The following is a 22,840-nucleotide window of genomic DNA, read 5'->3' as shown; positions in this document are numbered from 1 at the left end:
TAATTCCGGGAGATCTCCAGCCACTACCTGGAGGCTGGCAACCCTACCTTTGCATCCTGACTACCTGCTCTGCAACACCCCTCTGCCGGCTGGGACATCATAAATCAAGGGTCTCCATTCCTTCTCGTATCTAATGAAGGAAGCTTTGACTCACATCCTGGAAATCTAGTTGGTCTTTAAGGTGCCACTGGACCCAGATCTTACTTCTACTGCAGACCGACACGGGTACCCATCCGAAACTACCTCACAGGATTGTGGTGAAGATAAAACAAAGAAGAGGAGAACGGGGCAAGCTGCTTGGGGAGGAAGGCGGGGCTTAAAGTAAATATTAATTATATAATAATAATAATAATACAGAAATGGAAAGTTACAAGAAGGGACAAGCGCAGAGGGCTCGTCTCACAGAGCAAGCGGGGTCTTCCCAAGGCAGCTGCGATGGGCTAGAGACTCGGGCCTACGAGCCAGCCTGCCTCCCTCACACCTGACGGAGAGCGGCTCTTCCAGCCAGCGAGTCGGGCGGCCGGGAGCTGTTTCGCAGGCGCCCGAGAGGCAAAGGCAAACGCCGGACTGACAGGACCAAACGAACGAGGCAACCGCGCACGGAGAGCGCACCTGCGGACTGAGCACCGGCCCTCGCCACCTTCGACCAGCCGGCCTCCCGCACACGCGCCCCCGCCACTGCTTCTTCGCTTCTACCTGGCGAGGCTGAAAATCTCCTCAGGAAGCCGTTTGCGGCCCGCCCCCTCCAACCGCCACAGCGCTACCCGAAACCGAAACTTTCAGCCAATGGCCTCCCTCGAGCCCCTTCTCCTGCCTAAACTTGTTGCCCAATCAGAAACCCAGTCCGTTAAAAGCGTTGCTCCCGCCTCTTGCAAGATCGGCGGTTTCTGGAACCAATAGGCGCCGCCGAGCGTCCTTTAGCCCCGCCCACTGCCGCGGCTTGAGGATTGCCTCGAAGATTTCTCCAAGGTAGGAGAAAAGGAGGAGACAGAGTGCGCATGCTCTGTTCCTGTCTTCTCCCGCCGCTTTTCCCGCGGCGAACAAATCGCTACTGATGACGGGGATGCGGCACGTCGAGTGCTGATAGGCTGAATTTCAAATCGGGGCCCGTCTCTGTAATATGGGCAGCCAATTAGAGATAAGAGGAGGAGGGAGCTGCATGCAGGTGTCTTCCGGGTTTTCAAGCCTTTGTAATGTTTGCGAAGAGTGGTGGAGCCTCATAGGCTAGCATAGGCTGTTTTCACACGGGTTGGAGAATGCACTGTGGCAATCATTTTATTTATTTATTTTGGCAATCATTTTATTTATTTATTTTACTTATACTCTGTGTTTCTCACTGAGTCTTTAAGGCAGTGTGCGTACGTGTTATATGCCGTCAAATCGCTTCCAATTTATGGTAACCCTATGGAAGACCTCCAAAAGTACGATCATTAACAGACTTGCTCAGATCTTGCCAATTGGAGGACGTGGCTTCCTTTATTTAGCTGAAGCCATCTCATTTTGGGTCTTCCTTTTTTCCTACTGTTTTTAACTTTTCCTAGCATTATTAACTTTACACAATGTCAAATAGTACAGTCAATTTCAAGGATATTTCAGTAAATAATGTAATGGGGCAGATAATGCAAATGTGCAAAGATTTAAAACCAGCAGAACTCCAATACAGAGTTGAAGAAATGCTGAAACAAAGTATAAGCAATTCTACCGCTGACACATAAAACAACATAGATCTACCTATCAGGATTATACTTAAAGCAATGCCTAGTACATTATAGTAAATAAGAAAAAAAAAACTTGCAAACAGTCACTAAAGTGCATTATACAATGTGAGGGAAAGCAGCCATAGTTTTATTTTAAGATACATTCTCAGTGAATGAAGAGGTTTCACTGACATGATAAGGCTTACAGATCCTAACCAGTTTAATAAAGCTAGGAAAATTACATTATCATGTGGTCTCTGCTTTTTCCTTGATCACATTTGAATGTTACCTACTTACATCTCATCCTGTACTTCCTTTATGTCATGGCTCTCTCTGCTGTTTATAATATTTTTCTTTGTAACCTCATAATCATTGCTGTGAAGACTCACCAAATCCATTTGATGAGGAACACTGTTGGAATAAAAGCTTGTTATTCTTTAAGGTACCAGGAGCTTCCATTTCATTTTTGTTCAAAGAGATTCATACAGTTACTTCTGAATTAAATTCGAGTCCGATAGCATAAAGAGCAACAACATCTTCCAGGATACAAGCTTTCCTAAGTCAAAACTCGCTTCTACTTTGCCAGCATTTCTGCCTTGATTAATTGGACTGCTGAATCCTGTTTTGGGATACTGTACTGGGATACTGATGAGTCCCCTCTCAGTCACCCCGATAAAGTGACCTTTGACTTAGGAAACTTTACGTCCTGGAAAATTGTATTGCTACTGAACTTGAATTTTGTTCTGCTACTACAGATTGACGTGACTACCCACCTTGAAACTCTCCCGGCATTGATATACAGTATATTGATAGCATTCATTACTGGCCACAGGATTTGAGCAGTTTCAGGTGGGTAGCCATGTTGGTTTTCAGTATAACAGCAGGGTTTGAGTCCAGCAGCACCTTAGAGATCGATAAGATTTTCAGTGTATGTGTTTTCAAGAGTCAAAAGCTCCCTTCATCTATTACAGCATGTTGACAATGGTAGGATAAATGTAAGTAAGTAAAGCAGAGCAATTCAGAGAGCACAGCTAAGCATTTGTGCGGGCGTGCTGGTGAGGAAATAAACTCACACAGAATCCACTTAGTACAGAAAAACAAGAGTCTGTTTATTTAGCGACTCCACTCAGGATAGGAAAGAAGAGAGAATCTAATATTATCTAAGCCTAGGATACTAGTGAATACAGAGAGCAAAGCCCAGTGGCAAGATGGAGAATGTATGTGCACGTGAGGGAGATGATGAAGAAGAGGAGGAAGGAAGTTCCTTGAGAGCCAAGCTACAAGTAACTTTTTTCACGTGTAGAACACTTGATTGTTTTTGCAAGTTTTCCTGGGAACTGAAGTCCCAGTGTCCTTCCCCTCTCTGTTAGAAGTGCTGCCTGAAGAGCCAGAGAAAGTCAGCTGCCGCAGTAGCTTTTGCAAATCGTTCCTCCAGTCACAAGCCTGCTCTCAACGATCTTTGGGGGCGGGCAGCTGCAGCTTTCTCCCTGGGCGTCCTGCTCAGCTTCACCAACACATCGGCTTTCTCCAGAGCAGCTCCCCAGGAGCAAGACACATCAAAGGGATAGCATCAAACAAAGCAGTACAGAGTGTCTTCCTCTCTGTCTCTCTAACTCTATTGTAAGCCCTCTCTGTAACCTGAGACCAGGAACAATGGACAACATACAAGTCCTTCACTTCTTACAGAGCAGACATCTCTGCATTAGGAGCTTAAGATCATTCTGCTGGAACAGATCTCAGGAATTTCTCAACTAACTCCGGTTTACTCTTATACTGTCCCCATACTCTTCTGCAGTTCTTCATTTCAGGTCTCTGGTATCTCTCAATCAGGCAAATGCCTCCTGCTCTTTCTCCACACCGGGCATCATAGGACTTCAAAGCATCCCCCTAGTTTATTTTATTTTTAGCCGCACAATGGGAAAGTCACACTTTGTACCAGATAGGGTCACCTGTGCAGGGCATGGAGTTCTCCTGGAATCACAACTGATCTCCAGACAGCAGAGATCAATTCCTCTGAAGGAAATTACAGTTTCAGAAGGTGACATGGATGGTGTCACATCCTCAGTTTGTGACAATTCACACAAAATCATGTTGTCTGCAAGATTTGTTTGTAATATATTTGGGAAAGGAAAAAATCTTCAGAATGATCTAATGGTTCTTGCCTTACAGTAAGGGATTTTAAAGCAAGCATTGGAGGTTTACAGTCAGTAGGGTTGCCAACTCTAGATTGGGAAATTCCTGGAGATTTGGGTGTGGAGTCTGGGGACGGCAGGGTTTGGAAATGGAAGGGGGTATAATGTCATAAAGTCCACCTTCCAAAGCAGCCATTTTCTCCAAGCAAACCGATATCTATATCTATAGTCCTGGTTGTAATTCCAGGAGATATCTAGGCCCCACCTGGAGGTTGGCAACCTTAAGTGCTGCCCTAAGAATACTTTCCTGGGAATAACTCTTATCGAATAGTCATTTGCAGTGAGACCTGAGTAGATCTGCTTAGGATTGCTTTTCCTTGATTGTACAGAACTGAGAATTGCTTTGCTCGGTTTGGTTCCTTTTAATTTCCTTTCTGCCCTCTCCTTGTTTCCTGTCCATGGTGACGACAACTCTGTATAAATTAGATTATACCTGGAGATGTGCTTTGTTTAGACCCTATCAACATAGCAACTATGTAACCTGGGCTTGATGTCGTTTACTCAGAGAAGCGCACTAGCAACCCACAGGGCTGGGCTTAGTGAACTTGCAAAGGGGAAACCAGCAGCTGTTCAGAAACCAGTAATGTTTCAGAAGTATTGCTGTCATTCAAGACTGTCTTAGTTACCAGGCTGAATGTAGAGGGCGGGAGACAGTGGAAAGGACTAGGCATGACGGGATTCTGTTTTCCCTTGCAATTTCAATCTGAAGCTATCGCCCTGAGGAGGCTTTATGGAAAACTTTGACAAAGATGCTGGAGGAAGAAAGAGGCTACGGGTGTTAATTTTTTAAAACTTCCTTTGCCACTTCGTCAGCTCCTTACCCTGGGATTTTGTCACAATGACGGACTCGGAGGTGGCTGATCACCTGACACGACTGAAAATCAAACTCCTTGAGAAGGTAGGACTGTTTCCACGGGCAGTTCCAGAGGGCAACTGCCCAGATTGGTGCGTTGCACAGTAGCACTACACTGGCGCTGGAGAAACAATCTCAGACAACAGGTACCAAGTGAAAGGGAAGGGTGTATACCAGTGCCTCTTTTGCCCAGCAGACGTCCAGGTAGATCTTGCCATCTGGGCTCCCATGATTGGCAAAGTCATCTGTGTCAGGTTCCGCCATGGCAGCGGCAGAGCTCTGAGTGCGAGTATCCATGGGAGGGGCCTTGGGCATGAGCAGGCTTGGGATTGTCCCCCGGATAGTGGAAGGAGGGGGGGTATACATCACCCTCGCACCTCGTCCCTCCTGCACTGTCCCTTGCTAAGTGAACTCCTCCTCCTCCTCCTCCTCCTCCTCCTCCTCCTCTCTCTCTCTCTCTCTCTCTCTCTCTCTCAGGTGTTCCTCCTCTCGTTCCAGGTACTTCCTGCTCTCCTATCCTTTCTTGCAGGATCGGGCTAGCGGGGTCTTTCCAGGTGATGTGGCTTGGCCGCCTCCGCCTCTGTTCGCGCAATACCAGACAGGCCTCCTGGGTTCTGGCCAGTCCCCCCTGGGGTGGATGTCGGGCCCGCCGGCCCCACCTGGGGTGGGTGCAGGGGCTACTAGCCCATCTGGCCAGGTATCGGCATCCCAGCCATGCATGTGCACGTCTTGCCCTTCGATGGTTGGTCTGGCAGCACGTATGTGGCCTGCCTCCCAGGCTGGCTCTGTTTCCCCTTCACTCCCTGCCGGCTGGGGCTAAGTCGCCTCCCCTGGGCTCTCTGTGCCTGCAGCCAGGGTGCCATTGGTCCTCAGGCAGGGGATCTGTGGCAAGTCTGGGATGTTCGTCCTTGGACCATCTGGATAGCTAAGGGCCAAAATACATGATACACCCAACAAGCTGAATCACAGGTGCTCGACGGGACTCACAGTCTGGGGAAATTCACCTTAAACAGCTTTCTTTTGCTTGGTGCTACAAGGGAGCACTGCAAGGGAGGAAAAGGAGCTTCCGGTTTTCTTCTTGTGCCATTTAGACAGTGGAATTGGTAGATGGCAGCTTTTCTTCCCTTTTCTCTAATTCCATGTGTCCTTTCCAGAAACTAGAGACTCCTTACAGGAATGGAAGTGATTCAGCAGTCCTGGACACTGGGGGTGCTACTTTTCCTTGCAGCAGACTGCATTTGTGTGATGCTGCTCTTTGTTTGAGCTAGAAGCTTCTCTCTGACTCCTACTTCTCTTTCTGTTCACTTTCTCCTTTGTTCTCTCTCCTGCTGGTCTTGCAAAAAACAAGATAGTTTCTGCAGAGCCCTACTCAAGCTTGTAAGAGGCATTCTCATACTCCCCATTCACATGCAGCTAGATTAGCTGGACACTTCTAATAGGAAATAGTGTTATTTAGATTAGGTTTCTGCACTTTTCTTCTGCTATTACAAGCATGCAAGTGAATGGGAATCAGCCTCAACGAAAGTAACTTTTATCTGTTACAATATATTGGCTTGGAGAGAGTATTTCACCACACATGATTCCACTCTTTCTTAGCTGTGCAACTTTGCTACAACTACCAAATATCCCCAATACTTCTCCCCACTTACAGTGCCCAGTGAACGAGTGCTGTTTAAGATGAGTTCCCCCAATGTGTACGTCTGACTGAGAGCTGGGCTGCACACTCGTAACTCAACTTGCGTCCAGCATATTGTGTATTTTGGCCCTATGATGTCCAGGCTATTTAAGTTTCAAGTGATTTATTTCTGGAAATACATGATTGGTGGAAGATTTCTTCCTAGATTAGACTTTGGACATGTGATCATGGCAGCTGAGAATAGTCTACTCACCTATCGAGCATGTCCACCACAAAGATCTCAGTGTCCCTAGTTTGATTGTGAGCGGCTCCTTGGTTGCTCTTTATTTACTGGTTGAAAGCCATATCTAGGGTTCTTCTTAATCCTCATGCTGCTTTAATCCACAGAAACTGGAAAACGAACAGGAAACTATGGAGGACTGTGAATCTCCCATTCCTGAAGCAAGTAAGAAACTGCAGTTCTCATAGCTGTCTGTGAAAATTACTCCATGGAGCTTTCCTGACATGATTGTGCTTCAAATGTGTATCTAATTTATTACATTTTTATACACCCCTTCCTCAAAACCGGGCTACCATGATTAGGGAAACAGAGGGATAAAATTCAAAGGGAGGTGCCATGGTCACACCAGGAGGGCCATAGATGTTGGGGTTGGCTCCGTATGAGATGACGGGACTCCAGAGGAAATCTGCAGTGGTTCTCAACGGCCCTGCCTGCCTGGAATTTAGGGCAATTTGTTCTCTCTCTTACATATTGTCTTGCTGGGAGGGTAGCTTAAGATGAAGTCATTGAATGAGCTTCTTGATTATGTGGGATTTGAATTTGCATTCCCCAGTCCTAACCTGAAACTCTAACTGCTATGCCACAATCAGACCACTACGCCTCTCTAGTCTATTCTATCCTATATTTTAGGTGGCTGCACATATGAAGCAGGTTGCAATCAGTTTTGATCTTGATAGCCAAGCGACTTGTTACACTCGAATAGCCTTTTTGATCTGGAAAGACCTCTTTGAAAGCAACAGGGCTCATTTCGAGGGGGAACACGCAGGAACGCAGTTCCGGGAGTTCCGCAAAGAGGTCACATGTCAGGTGGCCCCGCCATTTTGGGCTTGTTTCAGCCTGAATTGGGGCCGAAATGGCCCAGATCGGTCCTCTGATGGGTGGTGGATCATTCTCCCACTCAGCAGCAGCCCGATCCTGACCATTTGGGGCCCCTTTTTGGCCATTTTCAGCCCCGTTTTGCCATTTTGGGCCCAGTTTCGGCCCTGAATGGCCAGAATTGGGTCCAAAACAGCCAGGATAGGTGATGCCAGGGGGGATGGCATATGCAAATCAGTTATGCTAATGAACCACTTCTAGTGATGGAAAGGGGCATGGTATATGCTAATGAGTTATGCTAATGCATTATGCTAATGAGTTCCTCCAGCTCTTTTTCTACGAAATGACCCCTGGAAAGCAAGATGGGGTAATTAGGGTGTGCCCACTGGAAAGTAATTGTTCACAGGCATTGGGAAACTCAGCCTTACTTTTTTGGTTCCCTTGCCAACTGCACCAAAACAACAACAACAAACCACAAGCATACTCCAGAAAATTTCTGAAAATGCTCTCTGAACAAATAGACACAAACAATGACGTATTAATGCGGCTATATGTTAAGAAATGTTATAAACGGAAGATAATAGTGGATCTCTGAATGTTTTGCAGGGAATTATGGCAGCCATGACTTTGCCTTACAAAGTGCACTGAGGCGAAGAAAAGACCTTCTGCAGCAACTCAGGGTATGGCCCCGAGTTCTTCCTAATGTTGCCTGGTGCAAATGCGCAACACTTAAGCAGCAACACTGTGTTAGAAATTCTGGATGTATCTGAATTAGGGTTGAGGTGGGGAATCCCTTGCCCCCAGTCTCCACCTGATCAGAGGAGGGAAATAAAGGGGGAAACGGCGGCAGCATACCCACTGCCACAGGCTCTTGCTAGTGACATCATCACGCCACCAACAATGTAATGACATCACTTCCTTTGTGCCCATTTAGTAACATCATCACGTTGCTGGTGAAGCCCTGATTTTAGGGCAAAAAAATGTAGAGCTTTTGCCCCCAAATCAGAGCAGTTCTGGCGTGCCAATGAAGTGATGATGTCACTTTTGTGTGCGACAGAAGTGTCATCATTATATAACAACAACAACAACATTCGATTTATATACCACCCTTCAGGACAACTTAATGCCCGCTCACCGATTTATATACCACCCTTCAGGACAACTTAACGCCCGCTCAGAACAGTTTACAAAGTATGTTATTATTATCCCCACAACAATCACCCTGTGAGGTGGGTGGGGCTGAAAGAACTCTGGAAGAGCTTTGATGATCCAAGGTCACCCAGCTGGTTTCAAGTGAAGGAGTGGGGAATCTGGTTCTTCAGATTAGAGTCCCATCGCTCTTAACCACTACACCAAAATGTCACCAGTGATGTGATGACATTGTCAGCGAGTGCCTGTAGCAGCAGTTAAGTCCCATCTCATGCCCCCTGTACCCCCCCAGCTGTTTGCCAGGGGTAACCTGGCAACCATGGTCTGAACTTAAGTTAGCCCTCACCCTGCACTTGTCACAAGACTAGAACAGAACAGGCAGATCTGTTCCAAGATGAAATGTGGGTTGTAAGTCAGACTGCCAACTCCAGATTGGGAGATTCCTGGAGATCTGGGGGTGGAGCCTAGGGTGTGGAGTTTGGGGAGGGGAGGGATCTTGATGGGATCCAATGCCATAAAGTCCACCCTCCAAAGGAGCCATTTTCTCCAGCGGAACTGATTTCTGTCTTTGGAGATCAGTTGTAATTCCAGGAGATCTCCAGGCCCCACCTTGAGGGTGGCAACCCTAAGACTTTGAAAATATAGGAATATGAATTTTCTAACTGTTCACATGACCAATGTCAGTTTTAAAAGCCACATTAAACACAAGATGGATGTCCAGGTCTAAAGGTTTGCTATCAGACATAGGTACCTAGCTCAGAGTTTGCAACAGTAACAGACTTGCATCTTTTTTTTAAATCTTAAAACACGGAATTAGAAAGTTATAAACTCATCTGGGAATATTATCTGAATTATAGCAAGTATTAAAATATCTGATTCATTCTCTTCATTGTATTATGAGAAGGGTGGGGCAAGATTCACCTTGAAGACGGATCAAATAAAAATGTTGCTCTTCTGAGGTGATCTTTTATCTATACAATTTAAACACATATGTCAACATTTAGTTAAATCTTAAGTGTCCTTGTTTAACAATCTTTAGCAACCCATCACTGGCCTCTTGGCCAGCTAGACAAAAGTATGCAAGGTTTTCCCCCCCTAAAATAAATATTTTGACGACAAATGCAGCCAAGCTACAAGTGACGCCTTACACAGGTTGGACACTTGTCAGCTTCCCTCAAGTTTTGATGAGAAATGTAGGCATCCTGGTTTTACAGCTTGGCTCTCCGTTACCGTTGCAAGACCAGGATGCCTACATTTCCCATCAAAACTTGAGGGAAGCTGACAAGTGTCCAACCTGTGTCAGGCGTCACTTGTAGCTTGGCTCTCAGTCAAGCGTTTGGCAGAGAAATGCCAGCTCTAATGCTCCATCAACATGCCCTGTGGGGGCTTTACTGGAAATGTGCTGGAAAATTCCATTCTTATTTCACAGGGTTTTCCTTTAGGAAACATGTCCATTTGAAAATATATATATATTTGATATTGTAGAAAAGAGCAAGAGTTCAGTAGCACCTATAAGCCTGACAAAATTAGTGGTGGGGTATGAGCTTTCGTGAGCCACAGCTCACTTCTTCAGCAACCTCACGAAAGCTCATACCCCACCACTAATTTTGTTAGGCTTATAGGTGCTACTGGATTCTTGCTCTTTCCTACTGCTACAGACAAACTAATACAGCTACCCATTGTTATGTATAGGGCTAGCGTCGAGGAAAACAGGGCTCCTCAGGTAGCCAATCCTATTGGGAATTAGGGTTATCAGCAACCAATCGTTTCCTCTGGGTATGAGCCAATTGCGGTCGTGTAAACATGTTACCTTTTGTTTAGTGCATGCAAATGAAGGATCCTAGTGCCTGTGTTCTTATTGGGGAGTTACCGAAATGGGGTGGAGTTGGAGGTATATATATATCTGGCTCCCTTGGGAGCCACGTTGTTGTTTTTTTGCAATAAAGTTACTATCATGAGCTGAAGTCACTGCCTGGCTGACATCACTTGAGCACTAGGCTCAATATTTAATACCCATCGTGATCTATCTCCATATTTGATACTGTAGGAGCAGAACCTTTTGGAAGAATTTTCACTACCGCATGGCTTGCCAAGAATCCAAAGAACACACTATAGACAGGAACCAGAGTACAGCTACCAAGCTCCTCCTCCTCCTCCACCGCCGCCGCCGCCGCCACCACCACCACCACCAAGAATTATCCAGCAAACTGTAAGGTCATATTCATAAGTGCCGCTTAAAGTGCTTGCAAGATCTTCTCTGCTGTCCCGTAGAAGCAGTTGCTTAAGGTTACCAGCTCCAGGTTGGGAAATTCCCGGAGCTTTGGGGATGGGATCTGGGGAGAATTGCATTTGGGGAGAGACCTCAGTGGAGTATACTTATTATTTTTATTATTATTATTATTTTATTATAATAAAATAATTATAATAAAATCTATTCAGGGCTTTTTTTCAGTGGGAACGCGGGGGAACGGAGTTCTGGCACCTCTTGAAAATACTCGGCAATAGTGCTTGAAAATAATATGATTTCAAAGAATCCCATTTGTTTCTTCCTCATTTTCCTCTTGAGAGTTCTGCCACCTCTTTTCCCAGAAAAAAAACCCTGATTATATTTATAACCCGCTCTCCCTGCAAGCGGGCTCAGGACAGGTAACATCAATCAATAAAATACGTTAATACATGAACACATTTAGAGATATTAAAAACATGAAAATCAGTGCGTAAAAATCTGTGCAAGAGGCAGCAATTTGTCACAACAGCCCATAAGCCAAACCCAACCCGGTATATCCCATGGGATGAGGGATGGCATACATAATGGGTGGGTTGCAGACAATTGGGAGGGCTACGTTCTCCACTTAGCAAGAGACTGGCAAAAGGAGCTCACTCAGGGCCAAACTACAAGTGACAAATGACACAGGTTGGACACTTGTCAGCTTCCCTCAAGTTTTGATGGGAAATGTAGGCAGCTTGGCGGAATGTTGGACAAGTGACAGTTGAAAAGTCCATTGGACAGCAGTCGGAGAGCCAAGCTGCAAGAGCAGGATGCCTACATTTCCCATCAAAACTTGAGGGAAGCTGACAAGTGCCCCAACTGTGTCAGGCGTCACTTGTAGCTTGGCCCTCAGCCCCGACCACAGCCATATGCCTGGAAGAACATCTCTGTCTTGCAGGCCTAGCTGAAAGATAGTAAATCCTGCTATAGATAGTAAATAATGCCATAAAGTCCACCCTAAAGCAGCCATTTTTGTCAGGGGAACTGATCTCTGTGGCCTGGAGATCAGTTTGTAATTCTGGGAGATCTCCCAGCACCATTTGGAGACTGGCAACCCTACTTAGGAATATGTGCTGTTCTCAGGTGAACAACCTTTAAATTTACTCAGAACCAACTAACCCAAAACAGAGAAAAAAGGATGAGGCCCACCACGTCACCAATGTCTTTCCCGGTAGCCTAGATCCAGTATGTAGAGAAAGCCACAAGGAAACCCTGATTTGGAACTGCTCCAGATTCTGATCGCCGGGAACTATAATAAAACATGAAAATTACAGCACGCCCTTGCAGAAAACAGGCAATTCTAAATGTACGAGTATCCGGTTTCTGAATCGATTGATGGCTAGTAGCCAGCAAGGTTGTTTTGCATTCACATTTCTACCTTTCTGTGCCTGTGTGATTCCAACCTAAGCGTTTCAGTTTACATCCAAGAGGGAAAAATCTTTGTTTGAAAATCTGATTGTTAGAAGCAAAACAAACAAAGAGAAATAAAAAGCAAGTGCGAATTTATCCTCTGCCTAGCTTTTGGCAAATCCAGAGCCAAACTTTGAGTGGGGTTGGAACTCCAGTCATTCATTTCTTAGCTGACTGCTGGACCTTTAATCGCAGCTGGATTGTTAGACATTTGCAAGTAATACTACTTCTCTCCACGCTGTAAACAAAGTGACATGCTGATTTCTTAGGCTTGCCAACTCCAGGTTGGGAAATTCCTGGAGATTTGGGGGTGGAGCTTAGGGAGGGTGGGCTTTGTTGAGGGAGCTCAGCAGGGTTGTAATACCATAAAGTCCACCCTCTGAAGCTGCCATTTTCTCCAGGGGAACTGATTTCTGTAATCTGGAGATAAACTGTAATTCCAGGAAAACGCTAGCCCCCTACCTGGAGGTTGGCAACCCTACCTCCAACACCAAGGACTATTAAGGTTGACCAACCTCCAAAGATTTCAAGGGGCCTCTTGGTTTCCAGTACTGTCTGTAGCATAGTGGCTAAGTGGTTGGGCTGTGAGTCAGCAATCTGCTGGTTTGAAACCCACTACTGCCTTGAACTCTGCAGGTGGTCTTGGGTAAACTTCTCTCAGCCCCGGCTTCCCAGATGTATTGTGTGGATAATACTAACAGTGACTTTGTTTACCATTCTGAGTGGGCACTAATCTGTCTAGAAGAGTGGTATATATTTATTTTATTATATTTTTATTATTTATTATATTTGATTTTTAGTCCACCCTCCCCACCAGGCGGGCTCAGGGCGGAGTACAACATTCCAGCTTACATAAAATACAGTTTAAAACAGATAAAACATTACAGTAAAATTAAAACAATTGTATACAATAAAACTTCTCCCCAAGATGGCAATGGTAAAATACTGCATTTCAGGCATGGCCCATATGTATATAGGGTAGTGGACAGATCTTTTCAGTATGGCCGGCGGGGGCCAGCATAGCTTCTGCCATATGCTTGGCAGAACATCTCTGTCTTACAGGGCCAGCAGAAAGATAATAAATCCCGTCGGGCCCTGTTTTCATCAGATAGTGAGTTCCACCAGGCTGGTGCCAGGACCGAAAAGGCCCTGGCTCTGGTCGAAGCCGGGCAAGCCTCCTTTGGGCCAGCGACCACCAAAAGCTGTTTATTTGTAGAACGAAGTGTCCTCTGGGGTACATATAGGGAGAGGCGGTCCCACAGATATGCTGGGCCCAGTCCGCATAGAAGCACATTGTTATTATAATATTACTATGCAGCCATTCTAGATAGGCTCTTTATTGGGAACGACTGTGCAGTTAATAACGCATCACAGTTTAAGACAGGGAAAGTTAATTTTGTTCTGTATTCTTGGATCATCTGCCGTTGATGTACTAGTGTTTGCAGAAGCAATTGGATTTTTGGCTCGCTGGATGAATGTATTAATGCTTCTCTGAGCAGGTGACTAATGGCCAAACGTTTGCAGTTGCCTGGTTTGGGCCTTCCTCAGAATGAATGATTAATTCCTTGTCTTGAATGGTTACAATTCCCTCAGTTATTTCCTTGTCTCCCGACTTTCCTCCCTGAGGAATGCCGTTGGAGGCAACTCACCGTTTTCAAAACATAACAATGCTGTCGCTCCCCTGGGCTTTTGTCTGATTTCTGAGAGAGATGATGTTGAGATCAAATCTGTGCGGCATTTACGGTCTTGGACGAGAGGTGAGAAAATGGTCTGTGTACCTGAAGGAACTTGATTCTGGCCACGTAGGAGCAGTGCCTAATATAATTTATATAAAGGCATATGAAGCGGAACACAAAGATATATGGCTAAAACAAACAAAAGCAAAAATTAATCTGTACTGAACATTAACTGTCTAGGTTAGTTTAAAAACGAAAACTGCTTTGTGCATTGAGCGTTGATATGATTGGGTTCACAGCCTCCAGTCTAGAACGCCTGTTGTTGTTTGGTTTCTGAGAATCCCTTTTGCCTTCTTTCTTTTTTCCCAAGTTGCCTCAGCAACCAGCAACGATTATTCAACAAATCCCTCAGCATCCGCCGCTCATTACCCAGATTCCTTCTCCACAACCGTTCCCAGCCCCTCGCTCTGGGAGCATTAAGGAAGGTAAGATTGTGTGTTCCAAGACTGAGAGCCAAGCTACAAGTGATGCCTGACACAGGTTGGAAACTTGTCAACTTACCTCAAGTTTTGATGGGAAATGTAGGCGTCCTGGTTTTACAGCTTGGCTCTCCATTACAGCTGCAAGACCAGGATGCCTACATTTCCCATCAAAACTTGAGGGAAGCTGACAAGTGTCCAACCTGTGTCAGGCATCACTTGTAGCTTGGCTCCAAGGCTGCCTAGAAGTAAAGCCCATTAACTTAACAGGATTTACTTCTGAGTAAACAAGCTGTAAACTTTGGGTTGTAAAAGACTTTTCAATGTGACCCTTTCCCCCTTCCCTTGGTACTCCCAAGGAGAAGACAGTGTGGAGACAGGCCTGTTTCAACTAGTTATACTCAGGGCCAAACTACACATTACAATGTATGCAAGTCTACCACAGGGACTCTCAAAGTCTCTCTACACAAGACATCTTACACAGGGACGCTCAAGTGTAGGGAGACGTAATGTTAGCCAGGAAGCTAGCTTCAATTTCACCTCTCTACACAAGGGTAGTTTTAAAAGACAGAGATGTTGGAGATTGTTCCTCAGAGGGTTTGTTAATTTCATCTTTGCCTCCCTGAGCATCTTTGCCTCCCTAGCAGGAGCTCCATTTCAAAGTGCCCTGAGGGCCCAATTTGGATCAAGATGGCAGCTCAGGGGGAGGAGGGGCTCCTGCCTTCCCCCCTCACCATTTTTCTGAGCCAGAATGGCACTGGGGGCATTATTTGCCCTACTGGGGGGTTGCATGTGCACTCAGGAACAGCCTCAAGAAGTGAAATTGTGGCTTAAAACCGAATTTACCAAATTAATTGAATTAAAAAATTACATTTTACTGAATTAATTTTCAGGCCATTATAATGCCATGGAAATGTAAAAGAGCCCCTCCTGCTTCTATGCAGGGAAAGATCAATGTGATCAGAACACCTGAAGTCTGGAGGGAAGAAAAGGATGGAGTGCCCTTCCCTTTCACCCAAATCCTGTGCAGGGTGCAGAGTGAGGTCCTAGATTCTTCGACCTCTTTTTGGTCTTTTATGCAGGGTACCCCTGAGGCATGATAAGAAGAAGGGCCATGGTGATTTTCCTCTTGAGCTAGAAGAGGATAACAGGTGACAAGATGCTTTAGTGGCAAAATGGTGGAGAGAGCGTGATGTTGCATGCTACAGAGATCCTCCTAGCCAATTTGGATTGCCCCAAAGCTGCAACCCTTGTCAAGAAAGCCGTGTGAACCAGTCCAGAGCCTGCCTGCAAGATAGTCGAAGCATAACCTTTTTAGGTTTAGTCTAGGGCATATCTTTCATTCTTCTTTTCCCTTTTTTGCTGGCCTGCAATTGTAAGCTTAGAATTGTAAGCTTGATTATCTTTAGCAGTTCAGAACACAGAAGGCCACAGCAGGAGCCTAGTCACTGCTGGGCTGTGTTATTCGACTAAATGGCTGGCCTCCTTAGAAACTGTTTCTTTCTCTCTTTGCATTCTGCGGTCATCTCTGCGACCGGGTGGGAGTGTCCTCTTGAATACTGTCCGCCTTGCTTCCCTAGATATGGTGGAAATGATGCTGATGCAAAATGCGCAGATGCACCAGATCATTATGCAGAACATGATGCTGAAATCTCTACCACCACCAGCGTATTCACCAGCTAACGGGCCTGGGGCTCCTCTGCTTCACCATGGACAGCCGGTAAAAATGGTTTCCCAAGGACTTTGAATAGAAATGCCTGATAGATTTAAGGCCAGAGATCTGTATTTTAAAATATCTAGGGTAATAGAGTCACTTGTCTCAAACCACATATATTGACTACTATAATTGTTGTGGTAATTGTGTGCTGTTAAGGCTGCAATTCCCATGTGCCAGGTTACAATCAACTGAGTATGCGTGGCTGAGCCAATCGGTTGTCTGCACAGTGAAGTGTCTCTTCACACACTAGGGAGTACGCTGGCTGAGTCTGGATCCCCACCCTGTATCAGTTATGGAGAAAGTGTTTCAGCCTCCCACACCCAGGCTGTTTCCACACGTCCCTAAAGGGATGGCCCACTCACCGAACGCTGGTGGCTTTTCCCCTTGACTCCAGACGTCTCCGTTTTCAAAACGGTTGCAGGCTGTTTGGCTTCTGGTTTTTTGGCTCCTTTTCGGGGATTGCAGGAAAATGTGTTTCCAGAAAAGGTGCCAAAAAAACAGAAGTCAAACAGCCTGCAACCGTTTTGAAAATGGAGACGTCTAGAGTCAAGGGGGAAAGCCACCAGTGTTTGGTGAATGGGCTGTCACTGTAAGGACAAGTGGAAATGGCCCCATGCACTATTTTCCCCAGCCTCAAAAGGTCCCAGGGGGTGCTACTGCGGAAACCGATACATATCCTAGGGAGTTTCCTCAAACAGCACCATCCTGGGACTGTTTCAGACTGGGAAAATGGCAGGGGCGGGTGGCTGAAGCTCTTTGTCCATGTGCACCAAGGAGCTGATCATAATCAGCCAGGTCATGCATGGGAATTGAGGAGAACCCAGGGCCGGCACGCCCATTGAGGCCAGGTAGGCGGTGGCCTCAGGCGCCGGAGGAGGTGCGGGGGGCGGGAGCGCACGCCGCAAAGCAGCAGCCTCCTATCCCTCCCACCCCGCACCACTGCTGCTGCCAGCACAAGCCCCCGACCGGGTGCAGCCACCGCGGGCAGGCATCTGCGGTGGCGCAGGCAACCGAGCGGGAGAGCTCGGAGGCTGCCCGCCGCAGCGATCGGGCCAGCGGCGGTGTGCCCGCTCCTGTGATGATGTCACACATGATGTCATCACGCAGGCTGGTGCATGCGCACTTCCGCACGCACAGGGGGGCACCCAGCCAGCCGGCCGTGAGCGTGGCAAACCCTTGCGCTGTCCCTGGGAGAACCTACAACTCACATGTGATTGTGTTATATCTGATAAAAGACAGAAACCAGCTCTGACTCAAAAACTCATACCCTGGAAATCTAGTTGGTTTTTAAGGTGCTACTGTGCCTGAATCTTGCTCTTTACCCAACCTGCATACTTCCCTCAGTGGTTGGTGTGGGTGGTAGTTGTAGTCAAAGGAGACCTAACGTTACTCTCTGGAGGCCTCTGTGATGCAGATCCAGTCTCTCAAACAAGGGAGACTGAAATCTTCAGTGGCTACCAATATCATGGAATTCATTTGGCATATGAAGGGTTTCTAGATCTCCCATCCAAGCCCTGGTGGGACCAATACCTGCTTAGCTTTAGCAACACTGCTAGATTAGATACCCTCCTATCCTTTAATATATGAAACTCTTAGAGATAAACAAGAAGAGAAAGATAGCTGAAATATTGAGTCAATACAGAATTATACAGTTTACTAGCACCTAATAAAGACTCACAAAATGTATTCCAGCATGAGCTTTTGAGAGTCAGAAGAACTCACTTCCTCAGATGCATAGGAAGGTACTTCTATTAGGCCTGGTTGAATACCCAGAAGAAAGGAGGCGGGATATTACAAAGGGAAGCTGATATAAAATAAGTTCCAATCAAAAGAGAAATCAGTAAACCTTGAGCAGACGTCGGTCTCTACTCTACAAAAAGCAGAGTAGGTGGGAGACTCTACTCTATAAAGAGGACACAGTGGAAAACAAGAGCCAATAAAAAGAGAACCCAGTTCCCCTGCAGTAGGTGTGAGACTTAATAACATCAGAGCAGAATAAACATAAAATATAATGAATGTATTCTAATCTAAAAAATCCAGGCTTGTTCAAGTCTCTTTTTGTACTCAGTAGGATTATACGAAGCCCTTAAACAATCTTGTGCGTACAACAACAATGTAACACAAACTCTACTCAAAGCTTCCTTTAAAAAAAAAATAGCTTTTAACAGCAATGGTCCAAATATTTCATTGATTTTTGTCATGATATCGTGACAGCTCACAAGACATTTTTGCTCAGGGTCTCAGTCTGGTCAGTCCTCGGTAAAGATTTTGCTGCTAGCTGGGCTTGTGCTAGAAAACAGCCACACATCTCTAATGCATGCAGACCTTCTGTTGCATTCCTTTGACATTCAAAGCATACCCTCTTAGTGGCTGTTTCCATACAACAGAAAATAACCCATGACTGTATTGTAAAGTGTCTGAGTGCTAAGCAGTCCTGCTTTTTGCCATGCAAAAGTACACAGAGTTGCTAAGATCCTGAAATGAAAAAAAGAAAGCCTATGATAGAAAATCTTCAGTAGATTATTTATTATTGGACTTCTAGTCTGCTTTCCCTGTAAGCAGGCTCAAAGTGGATCACATCAATTTAAAAGACATAAAAATAAAACAGGTAAAACCCAGCAGCATAAAAGGAGTAAATACAATTTCTCAAATCCACTCTTAGCAGTGCACATTGCACAGTTCCATATATAATCATTTTGAGCCTGCGGGGTGACAATCAACAAATGAAAAAAGCAAAGACCAGGGAGGGGACACCCTCCCCCCCCCCCCGGTAGGAGTCCAAATAGGAGACCCGTTTGTCTCAACCACCAAAGGCCTGACAGAACATCTCTGTCTTACAGGCCCAGCAGAATGATAGCAAGTCCCGCTGGCCCGAGTTGTCACAGACAGAGTTCCACCAGGCTGGGGACCGTGCCAAAAAGGCCCAGGCCCTGGTCGAGGCAAGACGGACCTCCTTGGGGCCAGGGACCACCCGTAGATATTTGTCTGCTGCATGGAGCACTCTCCAGGGAATATAGGGTGAGAGGTGTTCCCGCAGGTATGCTGGTAGATTCCACAACAAGGAAAGCTAATTTCTTTTGACCTCTGTTGCTTAAGCAACGGTTTATTTATGTTGCTTCTGGAACAGAAACTTAGGGAAATGGAAAGAACTTTCTCTAGAAAGTGTAATCTGGACGTCATCTGCCCTCTTGGCTAAGATAAAATACCATAAAATACCCTCACTGTCTCTTCTCTCAACTGTCTGTAGCTCAATGCCCCTATTGTGGTACGAGCAGAGAAATCCCGCCCGTCAACGGTACATCATCATCACTATACATCTGCAGCGGTGCCAGCTATGCCTCCTCATCTTGGCTTTCCGATGTGGCCTTCAGTAATGCCTCCTGGTCTTGGTACACAAGTGGGAGGATTCCCGTCTGACTCCCACCATCTCTCTGTCCCAACTACCACAACACACACGTAAGTCAAGAGGTTGCTCTGATGGGAGTCTTACTTCTGCAGTTTAGTTAGGTCTGTCGGAGGTCTATCATGTAATACTGGCCAGCTTGGTTCAGTAGCCTAGACATTCCCCAGGTCTCAGATGGGTCCCAACAGGGCTTTTTTTCTGGGAAAAGAGGTGCTGGAACTCAGTGGGTTGTCCTCGGAGAAAATGGTCACATGGCTGGTGGCCCCACCCCTGATCTCCAGACAGAGGGGAGTTTAGATTGCCCTCCGCGCCGCTGAGCTGCATGGAGGGCAATCTAAACTCCCCTCTGTCTGGAGATCAGGGGGCGGGGCCACCAGCCATGTGGCCATTTTCAAGAGGTTCCAAAACTCGGTTCCACCACATTCCAGCTGAAAAAAAAGCCCTGGGTCCCAAGACTTAAACAATTCATATGCCGGATATTGAGATTATTAGAGCCATATTGCTGTATTCTGCTATAAACATATATTTCTAATCATGTTTGCTTTCTTCCAAGGGTACCACCCCATGGACTTTTTGGATTACCCCCAGGCCTGTAGATTTCTACAGCACCTAGAAAAGGTAACCAAACCACAGGCTTCCTGTAGTCACCTTAGTTCTAGGTTTGCATTCTTGTTGAATTGGACCCTCTAGCAAATATAAAAATAGAACCTCAGGTCTGGAAGAGTTAAAATTATGTTGTCCTGGAAAAACTTATCCTACGGTGTTGATATAGCATGTGCAAATGCGGGCTGGGGGTGGGAGGTGGCATCATCGCCTCTGAACTGCTGAAAGCACTGATGTAGCAAAAATATAATCCTTCATCAGATCTGACAACTTAGAAATAACCCGGTTTTGGGGTGGGGTGGAGAAAGAAAGCTATCTGTCTGAAAGCAGCTTTTGAAAGCACTTCAGTTGTGAGTGAGGCGGCAACAGAGAAAATACCGAGCAAATACTTAAGTGCCGAAATGGGCAGAATCTGAGACTATGTATAAACCCTTCCCAACTTGTGGTTGCTGAGTAAAGTAAAAAGGAAACCATCTTGTCTCTTGCTTTATAAAATTGAACAAAAACAAAATTTTATTTAAAATAAAATGAACTGAAGTGGTGTGGTGTGGTATGGCAGTTTTTAAGCATGACATGCTAGGTAGTAAAAAAAACCCTGCCCAGGCTGGCTTTTTACTATGTTACCCAATTGTTAAAGATTACAATTAATCTACAGCACTCAGGTGTTAAAAACCTTCCCCTCCCGTGCTATTTGGAAACAGGGAAACCACTTGAGGGTGGAGGGAGGAGCTGTTCCTTCCCCTGAGGTGGCATTCCGAGGCTGTTTGGGCTCTCCTTTATTGTTTAACAACCATTTTTTTTAAACTGCTGTGTGACTGTAGGAAATTGAGTTGGGCCCAACTTTTTAAAAACCTGCACGCTTCTCTGCCACCTCCCAGCCTCCCACTCTCTCAAAATCCAGCTGTCACTTCTTAACCACACCCCGCTTCCCAGCACTCTTCTGCTATTGGTTGTCTGAGGGCCAAGCTACAAGTGATGAATGGCACAGGTTGGACACTTGTCAGCTTACCTCAAGTTTTGATGGGAAATGTAGGCATCCTGGTCTTGCAGCTTGGCTCTCCGACTGCTGCCCAATGGACTTTTCAACTGTCACTTGTCCAACATTCCGCCAAGCTGCCTACATTTCCCATCAAAACTTGAGGGAAGCTGACAAGTGTCCAACCTGTGTCATTTGTCACTTGTAGTTTGGCCCTCAGAGTACCACTCTCATTGGCTCCTGTCCTGAATCAGGTTAATTTGCCTTGTTCTCATTGGTTCATGAGTTGCTGGGCTAATTTGCTGTGCGCCGTCTGTCATGGCTGCTCTAACAGTGACTTTCAGCAAGCAGTTTGGAAGTGGGTGGCCAGATTTAACCCCTTCCCCTGTCTCCACATCTTTGTGGCAGAGCAGTGGGATCCTAGTAACACGTCCCTTCTGCAGATGGATACCACAGACATTAAGGAGATTCTTAGATAGCCACGTGGGCCGCGTGGCACAGAACAAATTATCTCCCTCTTCTGCCTCCATCTATTGTTGTAGGGCTGTGATGCTATTTTCTTCAACATAATAATCAAATGTTATTATTACTTGTTATACACAATAATAACATGTTATACATATCAACTTTTTTTTTCTTATAGGAGGCTGGCAAAGAGATGCTGACTGAGGAACCAGAGCCTTCTTCACAGGGTGCTTCATTTCAAGATGATATTCTTAGTCGGACTGGCAGCCAGTCTGATCGTATTCATATTTACTCAGAAGTAAATCGTATTTACTCAGAGTCTCTCAGAATTCAATGGGACTTACTTCAGAGTAATTGTGCGTAGAATTGTAGCCTCTGTTTTCGATAAAAAACCGAAGTTGATCTAGTCTAATGTATAATTCTATTCCATGAACATCTCCTAAGGACTGCTACTGTTGGCGGTGGTGGGGGCAGTTGTCAGAAATGTTTCTGACTCCCCTGGCCTCTTTCATGCCGAATTCTGATGATGTGTGAGGCAGGAATTATTTTATATCCCTGAGAAGAATGACGTGTCCTGTAACAATCTCAGGCAGACATAAATGCAGTATTGTATAACAATGGAAAGAACATGAGAGGTTGAAGTTCTGCCCTTGTTTTGTGCTCGTGCAGATATTTATCATTAACACCGGAGACGAGTGAAAGAATGGATTCTTTCCTTTTCAACATACTGGGAGTGTTCCTCTTTTTGAGTAAAGCAAACAGTTACGTAATTGCTGCAGTTCCATGGGCTCATATATCAGAGATCCCCAACACAGAATCCTGGGGGTGTCTTCCCGTGTGTTTCCTGCTGCTTGCTTAAAAATCCAAATAGAACAGCAAAAAGCAGGGAGCTTCAAGTTTCTTCCTACCAGCAGATTAAGTAGCAAAGTTCTGATTTCATCCTGGGCAGATGCCATAATTTTCTTAAATTGCTGGCTTAGAAATCTCTCCCTGTGGCTGCACAAAGCAAATACTTTCCTGTCTTTGGAAACTGAAACCAAACAGCATTTCCCCCCAAACCTAACAGCCAATTTCCCCCATTTGTCAGGTGCAGGAGGCTCTTTAAAAGAGTCCAGGATTGTATCAACAGGATAGTAAAGAGTCCAGTAGCACCTTTAAGACTAACAAACTGTATTGTAGCACAAGCTTTCGAGAACCACAGCTGTCTTCATCAGGTGCA

At 45.7% G+C, this 22,840-nt stretch overlaps 2 protein-coding genes across 2 annotated transcripts in view; one reads left to right on the top strand and one right to left on the bottom strand.

Annotated features, from left to right (window-relative positions):
• PCNT (pericentrin) overlaps positions 1-645 on the bottom strand; it is a 96,355-nt gene extending 95,710 nt beyond the window's left edge. Inside the window, exon 1 of the mRNA XM_054976385.1 lies at positions 613-645. The gene's annotated coding sequence lies outside the window, so the exon portion shown is untranslated. The remainder of the gene's footprint in view (positions 1-612) is intronic.
• Positions 646-4,469: 3,824 nt separating this feature from the next.
• Positions 4,470-22,767, top strand: C1H21orf58 (chromosome 1 C21orf58 homolog). The gene is made up of 9 exons (XM_054984047.1): positions 4,470-4,787; positions 6,766-6,823; positions 8,081-8,154; positions 10,671-10,832; positions 14,349-14,463; positions 16,038-16,177; positions 19,422-19,630; positions 20,131-20,195; positions 21,800-22,767. The coding sequence occupies exons 1-8, from the start codon at positions 4,728-4,730 to the stop codon at positions 20,171-20,173; spliced, it is 861 nt and encodes a 286-aa protein (XP_054840022.1). The 5' UTR covers positions 4,470-4,727; the 3' UTR covers positions 20,174-20,195; positions 21,800-22,767.
• The last annotated feature ends 73 nt before the right edge of the window (positions 22,768-22,840 follow it).

This window comes from Eublepharis macularius, chromosome 1 (assembly GCF_028583425.1).
Source record: "Eublepharis macularius isolate TG4126 chromosome 1, MPM_Emac_v1.0, whole genome shotgun sequence".
In the NCBI taxonomy this organism is placed as follows: Eukaryota; Metazoa; Chordata; class Lepidosauria; order Squamata; family Eublepharidae; genus Eublepharis; species Eublepharis macularius.
The sequence above is the reverse complement of the archived record's forward strand: the minus strand, read 5'-3'. Positions and strand labels throughout refer to the sequence as shown.